The sequence below is a fragment of the Cebus imitator genome, unplaced genomic scaffold (genome assembly GCF_001604975.1).
Source record: "Cebus imitator isolate Cc_AM_T3 unplaced genomic scaffold, Cebus_imitator-1.0 Scaffold678, whole genome shotgun sequence".
NCBI lineage: Eukaryota > Metazoa > Chordata > Mammalia > Primates > Cebidae > Cebus > Cebus imitator.
Window position 1 is genome coordinate 848,159 of NW_016107993.1, and position 18,062 is coordinate 866,220.

General features: G+C 46.3%; 1 protein-coding gene across 1 annotated transcript in view; it reads right to left on the minus strand.

The window, feature by feature from the left end:
• Positions 1 to 1,571: 1,571 nt before the first annotated feature.
• LOC108296031 (arachidonate 5-lipoxygenase activating protein) overlaps positions 1,572 to 18,062 on the minus strand; it is a 29,258-nt gene continuing 12,767 nt past the window's right edge. The window contains exons 3-5 of the mRNA XM_017518399.1: positions 13,839 to 13,909; positions 10,049 to 10,130; positions 1,572 to 2,054 (exon numbers count right to left, since the gene is read on the minus strand). Coding sequence (XP_017373888.1) covers positions 1,892 to 2,054; positions 10,049 to 10,130; positions 13,839 to 13,909 — 316 coding nt within the window. The 3' untranslated portion in view covers positions 1,572 to 1,891. The remainder of the gene's footprint in view (positions 2,055 to 10,048; positions 10,131 to 13,838; positions 13,910 to 18,062) is intronic.

The window sequence follows — 18,062 nt, forward strand, 5'->3', positions numbered from 1 at the left end:
GAGACCCTCTTGCCTGAGCATCAACATGAGGCACATGGATTCAGACCTCAGACCACGCCAGGCTCTGCGTTCCATCATCTCTGCTGCCTAGGCAGGCAACCTGGGGAGAGCTGGGGGAGGCTTCACGTGTTTCCTAGCATTGTGACCGCCGTGATACTCACCTGGGGAATAACGGGGCCCCATCTATTGCTGTCCACCTCGATTGAGAGTTCAATCCTGATGAATGGCTCCCATACAAGAGTTGGCTTCTCTCTCGGGGGTTCTAGAATCTTGATGACACCTTGTCATCTTCTAAGTTGTGCTCTTTCTGCCAAGTGGCACCTGGCATGACAGTAGCTGGATCACCATGTCTATGAACTGAGTGACCGGTGGGACATTTACTGAGACGGTGCTATGTTCTGAGTGTTTGCAGTCTCCCAAAATTCACATGTTGAAGTTGAATCCCCTGTGTTATGGTATTAAGAAGTTGGGCCATGAGCTGGGCACAGTGACTCACGCCTGTAATCCCAGCACTTTGGGAGGCTGAGGCAGGCATGTCACGATGTCAAGAGATCAAGACCATCCTGTCTAACCCAGTGAAACTCCGTCTCTACTAAAAGTACAAAAAATTAGCTGGGCGTGGCGGCACGTGCCTTTAGTCCCAGCTACTCGGGAGGCTGAGGCAGGAGAATCGCTTGAACCCGGGAGGCGGAGGTTACAGTGAGCCGAGATCGCACCACTGCACTCCAGTCTGGGTGACAGAGCAAGACTCTGTCTCAAAAAAAAAAAAAAAAAAAAAAAAAAAAAGAAAAAAAAAAAAAAAAAAAAAAAAAAAAAAAAAAAGAGGAGGTAGGGCCTTTAGGAAGAGGCCTGTATTGTGGGACAAATCTGTCCACACTATGGGAAATGGCTCAACACACATACGTCATTAAATACAGCCAGCCAGCGATTCATAAACTCATTCATTCACTTATTCATTGGTTCACCCACATTTGGGAGCACCTATGATGGGCCTGGCATTATGTTTGGCTCCCACAGGGAATTACAGAACACTTGGAACTGTATAACACGGAAGTGCTGGGCACGAAGCTAGCATAGGAAGATGCCAACCTAATCCACATGGGTGAGTGAAGAGGGGTTAATGTCATCAAAGATCCTCAAGGAATTTTTCCAGAAGCCAGATGTGCATTTTTAAAATTTGAGATGGAGTCTCACTCTGTTGCCCAGGCTGGAGTGCAGTGGCATGATCTTGGCTCACTGCAACCTCCACCTCTCAGGTTCAAGCAGTTCTCCTGCCTCGGCCTCCCAAGTAGCTGGGATTACAGGCACCCACTGCCACACCTGGCTAATTTTTGTATTTTTAGTACAGACAAGGTTTCACCATGTTGGCCAGGCTGGTCTTGAATTCCTGACCTCAAGTGATCTACCCGCCTCAGCCTCCCAAAGTGCTGGGATTACAGGTGTGAGCCACCACACCTGGCCAGGATGTGTATTTTTAATATTATCGTATAGTTTGAGGAAAACAAATTAGTTGTTTGTGGGTATAAGGTACATCCCCCAAAAGCCATTAAAAAATTAAAAACTCTCAACCATCAGCTTAAAACATGTCTCTGCATTTTATTTTAAGAAAACATAAATCTGGTCACAAAACATCTTCAGAGAACGGGGTGAGTGAAGAAAGAAACAGAATGGATGGGAGTAGCAAATCTGGGGCCACGGCCATGTTCAAGGGGCGGAGATGACGTGAAATCATTTTGTTCTCGGAAAAGCAAGGTTAACTGAAGCTGTGAAGCCCAGATGGCCAAAAGATTTACAGCCATCTAAAGAGGAGCAGAATCGTTTCAAGAGTTGAGTTATGACGACTTGTAGGTATTGATTAGATGAGAGCACCAGCCCCGTATTCAGCAGAGAGTTAGGGAATGAGAAGTAGAGGGGAGATGGTGGTGGTGATCGTCTTTATGTAGTTTTCAAAGTCACTTCCGAAAAAGAAGATGAGGTAATAGTTGAATATGCCAGCGAGGGACATGAGGAACAGGAAGAATATGATGCGTTTCCCAAATATGTAGCCAGGGGTGCTGGAAGAGAAAGAAAAAGAAAACTGTAGATGCAGCACAAATGACACCAATTTCACACACACCAAAATGTTACCCCTTTTAGATACATGGGGTTTAAATTATAGCTCCTTGCACTCAACAAATGCTCAATTTGCCCATTTACTTTATATGAAGGATGGACATGTCTCAGCTATTGTTAGTCCTTGAACTTATTTCAAACCCAAGCGGGGAGAGCCTAGACCTCAAAACCCATCCGCATGAGGCTCTGCTGTACCCGCCTCTCTGTGCTCTCATGATTTCCTTAACTCCAGAGCTCCTTGATGGCCTGAAGGTGGCAGGTTCTGTTGATCATCGGGCATTCTCAATGAACGTGAGGACCATTCGGACCCTCTCTGCAGCTGTGCCTAAGGATAGACACGTGTGTCATGCAGGATTGTGTTAGAAGTGAAGTTTAAAGGAGCCGATAAAACCGATAAATCTGAAAGGTGCAGCATCTGAGGGTTCATTCTATTCTCCTGAGGCTGCCTGGAATAATTCACATTCACATTCATGAGAGCTGGGCGCCCAGCAATAGGAGACAGGCCCTTGCATTTTTGAGTGGAGGGAGAGACGTTTTTGTTGTTGTTTGTTTTTAAGACAGAGTCTCACTCTATAGCCCAAGCTGGAGTGCAGTGGTGCAATCTCGGCTCACTGCAACCTCCACCTTCCAGGCTCAAGTAATTCTTACGCCTCAGCCTCCCAAAGCGTTGGGATTACAGGTGTAAGCCACCCTGCCTGACCAAGACATGTTTTAACACTCTATCCTTCCCGCCAAGGCACTAAATCCCAAACTGCTTCGGCAGATCATGGGTGGGGTCGGGAGGCATCCCTTAGTGATGTGACCTCCTAATGGAATGCAGAGGCCACCCTGCTTCTGCCCTCCCTCTGCAGAGCCCTCCTCTGACGGCCGCAGTGGCTGGCCCATCTGAGTGGTGCTAACAGGTTGGGAAAGTCCAAATGACTCAGTAGAGTTGTTAGTAAGGATCCCGGAAAGGAGCCTTTAGGCAATCAGGACCTCGAGACGAGGTGAGCCAGCCTAAGGAGCTAGTTAGAATGTCTTATCTCATCAACATGACTGTGAACAGGAAAGCAGGAAGAGAATGAAGCTGGCCAAGGAATAGGGGTGGTGTCATCTGGCAGCGCTTTTCAGATGTGAGTGTGTCCCACAGGGAGCTTGTTAAAATGCAGATTCTGAACAATTAGGTTCCAGAGGGACCTGAGATTTTCCATTTCTGAGAAGCTTCCAGTGGGCACTGATGCTGCCGGTCCATGGACCATACTTTGAGTAGCAAGGAACGTAATGGCTGAGTGACTTTCAGACTCCTGCTGTAGAAAAATTATGCTAAGTTGGCCAGGTGCAATAGCTCTCGCCTGTAATCCCAGCATTTTGGGAAGCTGAGGCGGACGGATCACCTGAGGTCAGGAATTCGAAAGCAGCCTGGCCAAAATGGTGAAACCCCATCTCTACTAAAAATACAAAAATTAGCCAGGTATGGTGGCAGGTGCCTGTAATCCCAGCTACTCAGGAGGCCGAGGCAGGAGAATCGCTTGAACCTGGGAGGCAGAGGTTGCAGTGAGCCGAGATCGCACCACTGCACTATAGCCTGGGTGACAGAGCAAGATTCGGTCTCAAAAAAAAAAGAGGGGGGGAAAAAGAAAAATTAGGTTCAAAAAAAAAAAAAAAAAGAAAAAGAAAAAGAAAAATTACTAATTACATTATGAGCATATGGGTTGGCTTTCAGATTGATAAGATTTCTAATATTAAACCTGTGGATGCCAAATGCTACTCTCTCTGATTATGGCAGGAAATGGCACTCAGCAGTGTGAAGTTAGCTGTCGGGCTGATGGGGGAAATAAACATCCCAAAAGAGGCTGTTGTGGGCTGAACTGAGTTCCTTCCAAAATTCGTATGTTGACTTCTAACCCCCAGTTCCTCAGAAAGGCTATATTTGGAGACAGGGCGTGTAAAGAGATAATTAAGGTAAAATGAAGTCATACGGGTGGACCCTCATCCAGTATGACTGGGTCTTATAAGAAGAGGACATTTGGACACTGATACGCTCAGTGGGACGATGATGTGAAGACACAGGGAGAAGCTAGCCCTCTACAAACCAAGGAGAGAGGCTGAAGGAGAAACCAACCCTGCCCATACCTTGATCTTGAACTTCCAGCCTCTGGGACTGTGAGATAATAAATTCTGTAGTTTGAGCCCCCCAGGCTGCAGTACTTTGTTATGGCAGCCCCGGCAGATGAGTACAGAGTCCCCTGCTAGTGCTGGTAAGGGAAGTGAAAATAAAATAAAGAAGTCCAAGTAAGGGATATTTTTTAAGCCAGAGAATAGAGGGTTCAGATAAATTAAATTGTGAAAAGTCAAATATCGCAGTGGCTCAGATTTATCACACGGATGAGGCCACCATATGCTCATTACAGAAACAAGAAAAAGTGATTTGTGAAGCTGTTTTACGCTCAAGATAAAACCGAAGTGAAAAATGAAATGGCAGCGCCTCCTGATGAAATAGTGGTGCTGTTAAATTCAGGTAGGATTTTTCCAAGGTCTCGGGGCATGTGGCCCCCCGCAGAATAGAACTAGGGTGCTTTAACTCTTCCCAGGCCGTGCACAGGGTGTGGAGAATAAGAGCTCAGCCTCCCACTCCCTCGCCTGCAGGGCTCACGGAGAATGTGGCCCCAGGCTGGGCACGCCATTAGCTGCATCTTTAAGTCTCTCAAGTTTGGAGATGGCTCAGGCAAAGCTACGGAGAGCCTGAAATGCTGTAAGCAGGGAAGGAAGAGCTTAGGGCCTGGACAGGGTGCACCGGGGTATTAGCCCTTGAACAAGCAAGACAACTCTTTCGTGGTTTCTATTTTTTTTTATATACCAACCAACTCACTCATCTTTCATTGTTTCTAAAAATTGATACATAATTCTAAATGAGTGAGAAGGTCAGAATTAAATGATTAAGCATCCATTGGGTCTGGGTACTGTATACCCATGACTTCCTTTCATTCTCCCAGTCATTCTGTGGGGGTGTATTGTGAACCTATCTTCCACCTAGGCAAGCAGAGTGAAGAAGTGCACGATTTGCCCCAGGTCCCCCAGCCAGCAAGAAGCAACGTAGGAGTTCAGACCTGCCTGTGTGAGGCTGGGGTCCTGCGCTTTGCACTGCAGTGACTTCCTAAGGACGCCTTCAGACTTCGGAGACCAGGCTTTGGTTATTAGTTTTAAAACAACTGTGCCCTCCACAGGCAATATAAAACTTACGTGAAAACACAAAATCATCCTGCCAAACAATTCCCATCTCAAAGGTGCTGACCACTTCTAGGATAAAGTGCCATAGTGTGGGAGATGGGGGCACCCGTGCACCCAGTGCCCTGAGTCCCAGCCCCCACTCAGCTCTCTGTGGCCCCAGCCAGTCACCACCCCTCCCCCACTTCCCACCCCAGGTTCTTAATGTGCACAAAACTCCAGATAGGAACAGAAAACATTACGGTCCCTTCTGGTTTTAAAATTCTGTTCTTTTCAGAATTTAGGGAAGTGTCACTTTAAACCTGGTGACTTCTAAAGGAAATAAAAATTGTAAGCTTTGTGAGGGCAAGATATTTCTCCTCTGCATACCCACAAATCTCCAGTAAATCAGGACCTCTGCAAATATTTATCAAATGAATGAATCATTTCTCAAAGAGATGTGAACAGCCTTCAGCGATTCTCAAACTCCAGTGTGAGTAAGAAACACCTGAAGAATGTGTTACCTGAGAATACAGAATCATCTGAAAATGCAAATTCTCAGGCCTCCTCTGGCAGAGATTCTGATTCATAAGTCTGGGATGGGGCCCAGGAATCTGTATCTTTAATAAGCACCGCAGATGATTCTAATACTGTTGTCTGGTGGGGCTCGCTTTTAGAAACAGCAGCCTTGATAATCCATCTGTGCTTCCCGGCCTTCCAAAAGGAGAGTGTTTCTCCTCAAACTCTGGCAAAGTAACACCACAGTCTACACTTGGAGGAACCCACAGACTCTAAAACACAGATGCAAGGAGAAGAAATGACAAGGAGGAATCGGTCTTCTTGCTTGTTGAGAACTAGGCCTATGATTATTTCGGCAAGTTGAGTCTTGTCGGTCTTGCAGTGTGCTCCTGGGTCTCCTGGGGCCAAAGCCTCTGTCGTGTTCACTGTTATTCTTTCAGCAACTGGCCTGGTACCTGGCACAGAGCAGGTAGCAAATATCTACTGAATGAGTGTTGAGTGAATGAGGAGTGAGTGAGCAACTAAGGAGAAGGAGGAGTGTGGTAAGCTGAGTGGCCTCAGTCACTGCCCACTCACCATTGAGCTGAGAGCTTCAAATTGTCCAGAGGATCAGTGGGAGCCCCAACAGGGGCCAGGACTCTGAGGGACAGAAAGAGGGAGCAACCTAGAGTCCGCTGGGGAAGGTAGGTGATAAAAGGCCAAGAGTCAGTTACCAGTTGGTGCCCAGTACCCTTGAGTTTGGGCCCAGGTAATAGCTTAAATGAACAGGGAAGAAACCAAGATTCAGGCTGGGTGTTGTGGGTGGCTCGTATCCATAATCCCAGCACTTTCAGAGGCCGAGGCTGGCAGATTGTTTGAGTTCAGGAGTTCAAGACCAGCCTGGCCAACAGGGCAAAACTCCATCTCTACTAAAAATACAAAAAATTAGCTGGGCATGGTGGTGTGTGCCTGTAGTCTCAGCTACTCAGGATGCTGAGGTACAATAATCACTTGATCCTGGGAAGAGGTGGAGGTTGCAGTGAGCCAAGATCAGGCCACCGCACTCCAGCCTGGGCAACAGAGCAAGACTCAGTAAGGTAAGGTAAGGTAAGGCGCAGGAAGGGGAAGGGAGTGGAGGGGAACGGAGGGGAAGAGAGGGAGGGGAAGAGAGGGAGGGGAAGGAAGGGAAGGGGAAAAGAGAAGAGAAAAAAGAAAAGAAAGAAAAAGAAAAAAGAAAAGAAACCAAGATTCATCCTTAACTGCTGGGTAGTAACTGCTACAGGTGAACTAAACAGGATAGGGGAAGGGGTCAGAGAGTAGGATGAAGGGCTGAAAATAAGAGCCAGACACTTCTACAGGGCACAAAAAGGGAGCTGCAAAATCCTCGCAGGACAGCCTGAAGCCTGAAGGAAGAAGCTCAAACTGGGGCGTATATTATGGAATGTCTTCCCTACCCACTGGACCAAGGATGACACTGAACTTCGGAAGCAGACAGGGCTGAAGCAACCTCTGGAAAGGGGCAAGGGACCATCTGGGGTCCAAGAGAGAAATTCCAGGGGAAGGATCTCATCAAGCAATGTCTCCTTGGTTGATGAGGTCGAGAACTAAGCCAGTTCCAAGGGCATTAGGTCTGCAGAGTCCAAGTGTGAAATAGCCCAGGAACAGGAAGAGGACCTGGGGAGGAGGTGGGCCCAACGAAGAGGATCTCAGCAAGTAGCTTCTGGAAGCAGGATTGAAAATCTTCTTGCATCCAACCATAGAGCCCCTCTGGCTTGCATCTATGTTAGGGCATATTCTGGTCTAGATTAGGCTTAGACAATTCTTACAGCATCTATTATTTCTACTGATGACAACCGCTCAGAGCGGTTGTGTTAAGCAGTGCTTGTATTAAGAAGGATTCTGAGGCCAGGTTTGGTCTCTGCAAGAAAGAGCACCATGATTCATCAATAATGCCTATCACAGCGACAGGGGAGGAGAAGGGGATCTAGAATCCATGCAGACGGTGGATTACAGGGCTGGGAGGATCTTCTTCTTATCATCTAAAGAGGGAGACCAGGGAGAGACATAAGTCAGGCCATTTATATTTCAATGAGGTCCAAAGAAGTCTACTATTCTAAAGATTTCTTCTAAATCAATCTTCCTTTTTTTTGAGACAGAGTCTTCCTCTTGTCCTCCAGGCTATAGTGGAGTGGCACCATCTCAGCTCACTGCAGCCTCCGCCTCCTGAGTTCAAGCTATTCTTCTGCCTCAGCCTCCTGAGTAGCTGGGATTACAGGGATGCACCACCATGCCTGGCAAATTTTTGTGTTTTTAGTAGATATGGAGTTTCTCCATGTTGGCCAGGCTGGTCTCGAACTCCTGACCTCAGGTGATCTGCCAGCCTCGGCCTCCCAAAGTGCTGGGATTACAGGTGTGAGCCACCGTGCCCAGCCTTAATGTTTATTTTTGCCACCCCTGTTGGTTTCCTGATAGGAATCAGTAAAACCTTTAAAGTTAAAAGGATATGTGGGTAGCTGGACACATTTTGTCATGCTCTGCAGATTGTCTCGGATTTAAAGCAGCTGTAGGATCTAAAGCAAGTGGTAACAGATGAAGAGAGGAGCGGTGACTGAGCCACATCCCTGGGACTTTGTGGGGCGGGGCGGGGGGGGGGGTAAGATAGGGCTGCACAGGGATCCAGGCAGAAGAGAAGACTCTCTCTTATTTCATTGCTAGACATTTCACCCTCATTCTTAACAAAAGGTAATCACCAGGGGAAAGGCATGTTAGAGGTTTTCCAGGGCAAAAGAGAATAAAGAATATCATTTAGGGCAGTGTTGATAAGAATAGGAGAGATAATGGAATTGTGGATTTAGAGGATAAATAAGAATGCCACTGGAAAGGAATGAAGAAAGGGATGGCACAGGGAAGGATCTGCCGGAAGAACAGTCACTCTTTTCCCAGCTGTAGCCCGGCTCGCGGTCTAACCCCCGTCAAGTCCTTGAGCTTCACAGGCGCTCAGGTTTTCCAGATATAGCGCTTTCACCTGCTGACCTCCCCAGGATGTCACTGCCTTTGTCACTGCTAAAGGATGCTATCTAATCATAGAGCCCATTAGCCACTACAGAAGGGTGTTATTGTAAAAGACAGAGCAGCTGTGAACATAGAGAAGGAAGGAAAACGGTGTGGAAGGCGGGGGTCAGCACCTGGGGCAGCAGCCTCGCAGAACGCATTCCTGGCACCCGGACCCCTACTAGTGCATTAGGAATTACAATCTCTAAGGAACTGATGGCATACCCTAACTCCAGCATTTCTTCTGTGTCAGCATTTATTTTACTAAAATGTAGATTTCCCAATCCAGGTGTCAGGAAGGTACTGTGCTACTTCGGGGCTTTCTGTCTGGCAACATCTATAAACAATGTAACGGTGACTCTCGTCAGTTTCACGGTCTCATGTCTGCATCCTGCATCTTTTTCTTTTTTTTTTTCTTTTGAAATGGGAGTTTTGCTCATGTTGTCCATGCTGGAGTACAATGGTGCAATCTCGGCTCACTGCAACCTCTGCCTCCTGAGTTCAAGTGATTCTCCTCCTCAGCCTCCTGAGTAGCTGGGATTACAGGACACGCCACCATGCCTGGTTAATTATTTGTATATTTTTTAGTAGAGATGGGTTTCACCATGTTGGCCAGGCTGGTCTTGAACTCCTGACTTCAGGTGATCCACCCACCCCAGCCTCTCAAAGTGCTGGGATTACAGGTGTGAGCCACCATATCTGGCCATCATATCGTGCCTGCATCTTTCTGCATCTTATTTTCCCAACATTCTTTCTGCTCGTCCCTAGAAGATCTGCTCCTCAGGACAACTTATCGCAAGCTTTAGTTCTCATTTCTCTAGACAAACAATGAGACATTTCACTCCCAGGAGGCCTGGGAGCCCAGACATAAAACATCATTCCAGCACCAGACTCTGCAGGGTGGGAGTGCAGGGTGTGGGGTTGCAAGGCATGTGCAGCGAACAGCACTGAAGCACGCTTTGAAAAGTCAACACCGTGCAGAAGAATTGCTTAATAAGAGAACTGGAAAAGTCCCCCAGCTGTATTTTCAGAGCCTTCAAAGTTTAGGGAGAGAAGGATCAGGGGTCCTCGTCAGCCTTCTCGCTCCCACCCAAGGGAATGCTACAGAGCCGTGAATCTAGTCAAATATTGTTTCGAATTATCACTCTTCCTGCTGGAAAATCAGGAATCACTCCACAGTTCTTTAGTAGGCCCTGTTACCTACCTCTGCGTTCTCTCTCCTAGGTAACCAACAAAGTACTTTTGCCTCACAAACAAGTACATCAGTCCAGCAAAGGCAGCGGGAGCTAAGTGGAGAAATGAAAACACCTGTGTCAGTTTCGCAGCCACCAAAACATGCTGTTAGCACAATTTTAGCATAGTCGTTAGGGAATCAACAGTGGTCACAAAATCTAGCAGAGGACTCACGCACTTCAGAAAAAGAGTCTAAAAGCTAGAGGAAACCTGAGAACCTTCCTAATATTGACATTACCTGATGCCGGTATCATGGCATTGTTTACAGCAAATTTGTCCAATCTGCGGCTCTCGGGTCACACGTGGCCCAGGGCGGCTTTGAATGCAGCCCAACACAAATTCCTAAACTTTCTTAAAAACATGATGAGACTTTAGCAGGGCGTGATGGCTCACGCCTGTAATCCCAGCACTTTGGGAGGCCGAGGCGTGCGGATCACGAGGTCAGGAGTTAGAGACCAGCCTGACCAACATGGTGAAACCCCGTCTCTACTAAAAATACAAAAATTAGGCGGGCGTGGGCGTGGGAGCCTGTAGTCCCAGCTACTCAGGAGGCTGAGGCAGGAGAATCTCTTGAACCCAGGAGATGGAGGTTTCAGTGAGCCGAGATCTCGCCCCTGCACTCAAACCTGGGGGACACGGCGAGACTCCATCTCAAAAAAAAAGAAAAGAAAACAAACCAAAACAAAAAACCCACCACCTCCACCACCAAAATATTATGAGATATTTTTTGTGACTTTTTTCTTTAGCTCATCAGCTGTTGTTACTGTAAGTATATTTTATGTATGGCCCAAGACAACTCTTCTTCCAATGTGGCTCAGGGAAGCCAAAAGATTGGACACCCCTAGTTTACAAGGTATTTGTATATCCATGAGCTAACGTGAACCCTTTCAACATAACTAGTACCCACATTTCTATTTCCAGATGTGGAAACGTGGGTTCAGGCAGTCAACCAGGCTTGCATAAGGCTGTCAGCTGATAAAGAGGGGCAGAGGGTAGGACTTAAACCCGGAACCCAGCTCTGAAGCTGGTTCTCTTAAAAGCACACTCTTCAGCCCTGAGACTCTCTGCAAGACAATGTTTAACCTTTCCTGAACCAACAGCTACTGTTTAGAAAAGAGCTCTAGGGAAGGAGATTTCCCTGCATTCTACCCTTTTGGGAAACTGCGAGGAGCAGTGCCCCAATAACTTTATGAAGTCCTGAAGGCTTGGAGTTGGGCGTTAACTCTGCTGGAACTAGTGTTATCTGGAGTCACAGATATAAAAGCAGTTTAAAAACTTTTCCACTTCACCTGCCCCAGTGCTCCTGGCGTTTTGGGAACTTGGGTCTCCCACCCTCCCCAGCTGGATGGTAAGGAGTGTGTTACTGTCACCATTTGACAGATGAGGAAATTTAGGCTCGGGTCAAAAGACCCATGAGGACATTTGTCTTTTTCCTAGTCATCTCTGAGCCTGCCACAGTGCTTGGCACATAGGGGTTTTCAAAATAATATTTGTCAGATGATTGAAAGTAAGGCCAGTAAAGGGGTGGAATTTGAAACCAGGTGTTTCTGATTTCAAAACTTTATCACTGCCACCAGCATTATCAATAATAACATTTATTGAGCATCAGTTGTTAGGCAGAATCATATGAAATGCTATTGTTGCAGGTCATAAATAGCCAGATATTGGCAGTTTTACATGGCTCAGTCTGATATCTGCCAAGCACTGTGTCAGGAGCTTTACATATATAATTTCACTCACCGTAGGAATGCTACTAGCCAGACCACGGTCCTGTTTTACAGTGAGGAAACTGAGGCTTGGAAAGGCTGAGTAACAGCCTGGAGTCATACACCAGCAATGAGCGTCTTCGGATTTGCCTCCAATCAGCCACTCCCCAAAACCCATTTCTTTCCACAACTCCTCCTGCCTTCCAAAATACTACTGTTATCTGGCAGGTAAGAAAATCCAAGCAAAAGAGAAACTGTGAACTTCATCCTATCTCTAAAAGTCACAAAACTGTCACAGTCATGATTTGCCTTAGATAAAGTTTTTCCTATGTTGAACCACCTGAATGACTCTGCTCCAACTTACTGGTCCATTTTTCTTTCAACTTAACTCAACTGAACATGAGCTAACAGAGATTATGAGTAGAAAATGGTCACACTCATACCCCTCTGCAAGGAAGGTGGGTGCCTCCTTCAGGGAAGTGGGCTGCTGGGAATACCAAGAGGGTACAAATCCAGGCTTAAAATTCTGAGGTTTGTGTAAGCCACTTGTTCCTCTGGGACTTGAGCTCCTGCTCTAGAAAGTGGGGGATCTGGACTAGAATTATCTGCTAAAAAAAAAAAAATTCTACAATCTACCATAGTCCTAAGAAATTGTTATCAACCAAGGCTTACTGATGCTTTTGTCTGCTGGCAATGACAAAGCTTGTTTTGACAGGAAATGCATTTTTCCAGGACTATGAAACACCTTCAAACTCCCTTTGTATTTATCTAGCTAGAGCAAGTCCACATTCATCTAGATCAAGTATCATCTAAGACATAAAAGGAACCATAGCTCCTAGCAAGGGTATAGTTTGATTTGATTTTTCAAGTAAATGCAAGACATGTTTCCTATTTAACTCAGGAGAGAAAATAGGAAATAAATGGTGAGCTTGCTGACAGGCTTCTAAGCACAGAAGGAGGCCACGTGGTGTCCTTTAAGTGGTTTCTGCTGCTGTGCCTCACCTCTGCTCTCTATCACCCAACTTAATTCTCTGCCCGCATGGCCCTTCTCGCTCCTGGCAATGTCTCCATTCACTGACTTCTGTGGTCCGTCTTACCAGCTGGCCTGTGCTCACCACCATCTCTTTTATTTATCACTGTATATGCAGGCACAGGGCTTGGCACACAGTAGCTCTTCGATATTTATTTATTATGTAAATGAACAAAGTAAGAGGATATTTGTGAAAAATCCAGAATTTTAAGCCACAAGATGCAGGCACTGATCCTGCTTGTGTTATTCACAGCTGAGTAGCTGTAAGCAAGTTACTTCATCTCTGTGCATCAAAGTATCCTGAAAGGTAATAAGGGAAATAAGATCTACTCTATCTACTTTGTAGAGCGGGGAGACAATAATAAGACAAATAGTTCATCATGGGACTGAGTGTGGACTTTCCACTTGTGCCCTGCAGGCTACAGAAGCTGGCCAGTTCATGCCGAGCCACCACCAGGCACAGTGCCAGGTGTGGCCCCGAAAGTCTGACTGATTTCCACTCAATGTTAAATCAACTCTGGAGGTTGATCTGTATTTCCAACTTGCTCCAGTCAAGACTGTGGCTGCTGATAACCCTGGGAAGGCCAGGGATGTGGCATCCAGCCCACGGCTTGGTGGAAACATGCCTGAAGGAGGGCCACCACACTGAAAGCTTATTAACAGAAGAGCCAAGAGCCAGCGGTCCCAGAATAGATCCTGCAGGCGCTCTCATTTATAATGCCCTTGTATCTGAGCTAACACTGCTTAAGGATTCTGAGTCACATTTAGCCTTAAACCACCCTTGTCAGCACAGCAGCTCTCAACCAGCCACCAGGGAGCAAGCATTAGCAATGCATTATCACACCTGCTCTGCACGGGCACAGAACACGCCTGAAACACAGCCTCCTGAGGGCTCTCACCTCTCCAGGGCTTCACGCCTGGGAGCCAGAGGTCAGGCAAAGTCCTCTCAACAAAAAGCCTGCCCTTTGAACCTCCTTGAGAGGCACTTTATAGAAGAAGAACGAACAAAGGGAAGTCTGAGTTACCTTGGCTGCAAAGTAGCCCCGCAGTCCAGAGCACAGCAAGGAAAGTGGGGTACGCATCTACACAGTTCTGGCTGCAGAATAAATAAACAAAGAGGAAAACAATCAGAGAACAGGTTACTGCAATGTGGTCTGAAAATTACCTGAACATCGAAGTTAATAATCACCGTCATGCCTGAAGCATAAATCCCATTCATAATTCCACTTGCATCTACCCAATAAGGTGGGGCAGCCAGCTGCCACCTGGGAAACAAACAACGGTATAAAGCAAACACATGTTCATAATCCACTAACTCTGTTCCTACGGTGACGCGTCAGGGAGACTTGGTTTCTTGATGTATTCGCTTTGGCAGGGTTCCTGTTCTTGGCGGTGCCCCGGAGCTTCTTGGAATTGAAGAGTGAGCAGTGCAGACAGAAGATGTGGCCACTTTGGCATGGGGATGGTGGAGGAGAAGAGTTCAACTACGGAAACTTTTCTATCAGATACACAAATCAGACCAGGTTTGCAAGCCAGGCTGAGCAAAGAAAGGTGGTCTTCAAGCATTAAAGACACCAAGATCAGTTCAAAAAAGCTAGCGCTCAGAAAGTGAGCTTCCTGATAGGGTGATCACGGTGTGCTGGGCATAGTCCTCACTCTCTGGAGAGTTCTCAGTCTCCCATGGGTGTTTTCCACCCATCCTCCCTTTTTAACTCACCATATATTTTGTGAGTACACATGACGACTGTATGAGTTTCCTCTTGCTGCTGTAACAAGTGGCCACAAACTGAGTGGCTTAAAACAACATGCCTTTACTAAGGTTCAGGAGGCCAGAAATCCAAAATAAAACTCAATGGGCTATAAAGTCAAAATATTAGCAGGGCTGCACTCCTTCTGGAGCTTCTAGGGGAGAAACCATTTCCTTGCCTTCTCCAGCTTCTAGAGGTCACCTGCATTCCTTGGCCCAGAACCTCCTTCCAAGCTGAAATTCAGGGATGACCCATCAAATCTTTCTTATTTTGAATCACTCTGACATCTACTCTTCTGCCTCCTTCTTCCACATTAAAAAGACCATCATGGTTACATCAGGTCCTTCCCAGATCATCCAGGATAATCTCTTTATTTTAAGGTCAACTGGTTAGCTGCCTAAAGTTCTCCTTGCCATGTAACATAACATATTCACAGGTTCCTAGGATTAGGATGTGGGCATGATTGGGGAGGGGGCCATTATTCTGCCTACCACAATTGCTCTCATGTTTCCAATAAGGAACTGAGGCTTGGAAAAGCTGAATAGCTTGCCCAGGGTCATCCATCTAAGGAGTGGCAAAGCCAGGATTCACACCATAATCAGTCTGTCTTCAAAGCCTTTTCTGTTAACTCTTCAACTACGCTAAATTAAATCATGGGTGTCCTCCTGAGAAGTCTGCAGTTCAGATGAAGACAATAAATATGCCCATTCATGAAAAACAGTGTAACTAGACTTGAGAGGCATAAAAAGAGAGGGAAATAAATATATTGGAAAGGGCACTTGACTAGGATTAAAGTCTCCATCCTGACTTTAACCTGCTGTTCATCATTGGCAAAACAATCTCTCTGGACTTAGTTTCCTTATCTGTGAAACTGAGAGACAGATCATAATTCTGAGGTCCAGGTGAACTCTCACAGTCAGTGGTCGAAGGTGGCAGCTCTCCAGGCGTGCTCTCGGGACCAGCGGTGGCAAGCAGCACTGAGAACTTGTTAGAAACACAAATGTTCATGACCACTTCAGGCCAGCGGGATTAAAAACTCTGGGTTGGGGCCCAGAAGTCTGTTTTAACAAGCCCTCCATATGCATGCTGCTGTGTGAGAACTACTGGTTTCATGTGCTTATGTAAATAAAAACAAAGACGCAGTTTCAAACAGCTTGTGCAAACTGTTAGGGTCTCATGCCTCAGTTGGTACCACTGAGAACTCGGGAATGACCAGTCCTTCATCTATGCCCTGCAGAGAACCCAGAAAGATCAGGCTATCTGTGCCTGGCCACTGGAATCTTCATGTGCCTCTAATGGTCAAAAGATCCTTTTCTGGAGAAGTCTGTGAAGGCAATAGATAAGAAACCTGTGTAACATACCCTGGAATCCAGGCACAACCGAAAACCAGGAACAGGACAGAAAGAGCAGACCCCTGCTGAGCTTGCACAGGGCTCTGAATCCCAGAATTTCCACTGATGTAGTGGACATGGCAGGAGCTCCAAAGGGCAGGAGGCCCCTACGAATTTACCATTGGGGTGAAGTGCTTAGTGAAGAAGCAGGTCCCAAAGTTGCAATTACAGCAGCTCCTGGGCACTGGCATGACATCTATTCTTACACATTACTAGAGGCACAAAACTGCAGCCTCAGGACTGAGAAAACGTGATTCATTTTCCGGTACAAGAAAATTAGAGAAAAAAAATCCTTTTTTGGTTAGTCGAATAACATTCTGTGTCTGATGGGATAAAATATCTGGTGCTCTTGTTGCTTGAAAACCTATTAATATTGGCCAGGCACAGTGGCTCACGCCGGTAATCCCTCAGAACTTTGGGAGACCAAGGTAGGTGGATCACCTGAGGTCAGGAGTTCGAGACCAGCCTGAACAACATGGAGAAACCCCATCTCTACTAAAAATACAAAATTAGACTGATGTGATGGCACATGCCTGTAATCCCAGCTACACGGGAGGCTGAGGCGGGAGAATAGCTTGAACCTGGGAGGCAGAGGTTGCGGTGAGCCAAGATTGCACCATTACACTCCAGCCTGGGCAACAAAAGTGAAACTCCGTCTCAAAAAAGAAAAAAAAGAAAAGAAAACCCATTAATATCAAAGATTTCCTCTGCTTCCTCCTCTTTCTCATGTTTCAGGTTTTTTGTTTGTTTTTAAGTAGCAATTTTGTCTGGGTTATGCAAAAGGAAAAAAATTAATTGTTTAAGGGATTTGCTCATTGGAAATGAGAACTGTCTAGTGATCCGACCTTGGGTCAGTATTCAACCATTCCCAACTATTAGTTCAAGTCACCTTGGCTCCTAAGAAAACATGGTCAGCCTGGAGCTGAATGAAATTCTCCCAGCTGTAAGAAAATGGGCTCCTCCTGTGGATTTCCAGAATATTCTCAGAGCCTTGTTCCTGGCTCTGGCTCAAGCCGGTCCCTCTCACCATCCAGTACCTCAAGTGCCGCTTCCACCCGAAGCTGCAAGTTCATGTGTCTCTCCTGGAGAGGGGGCCGCTGCTGGGCTGAATTCAAGTGGCTTAAGCCATGGCAGATGCCCAGTGGCCGCTCATGTAGTCTTTGAAGTTCACACGGTCTGGGCCCAATGCCATGGCTGCCTCTCTTGGGCTATGTGAGTGTGGGTGCATTTCCTAGCCTCTCTGAGTCTCAATGTGCTCATCTAAAAGAGGTGGATGGAGACATTAGTAATCACCTCCCTAGACTGTTGTGAGAATGAACTGAGATGAAGTGCCACGTGGCTCACAGTAAGCATTCAATAAGTGCTGGCTGTTACTGTCCAATGTCTTCCTTCTTAACCCCCAGTGGAAATGTCTTTCCTACCGACAAATTATTATTATTCTGGATTTTCTTTGAGAAATTTTGCACTACTTTTTCTGTAAAATGGAACTGATGAACTCATTTTGAGTCTCATTTCTTCAGGTCTAAATAGGAGCTACTCAGCAGATCTTGCAACAGTTTGCTGTGCTATGTTCAACTTGACACCCTGCACTATTCATGTTTTTATGGAGAAAAGGACTTGTTGCTATTTTTCTCCACCTCTGGGAATAAAACATAGAAACTCTTTAGTGTTCTGTTAATTAGCTTGGATTAATTTAAAGTAAGTAAATATAATTAATAACAGTTTATTAATAATAGTAGCAATACTAATTAACGGGATCACTGTAGACCTCTCACCTTTAAATAATTTTACAAGTCTATACTACTTGAAAGTGAGCCTAGGCCGGGCACCAGTGGCCCACGCCTGTAATCCCAGCACTTTGGGAGGCTGAGGTGGGCAGATCATCTGAGGTCAGGAGTTCCAGACCAGCCTGGCCAACATAGTGAAATCCTGTCTCTACTAAAGTTACAAAAATTAGCCAGACATGATGGTACATGCCTGTAATCCCAGCTACTCAGGAGGCTGAGGCATGAGAATTGCTTGAGCCTGGGAGGCAGAGGTTGTAGTGAGCCAAGATCACACCACTGCACTCCAGCCTGGGTGATAGAGCGAGACTCCATCTCAAAAAAGA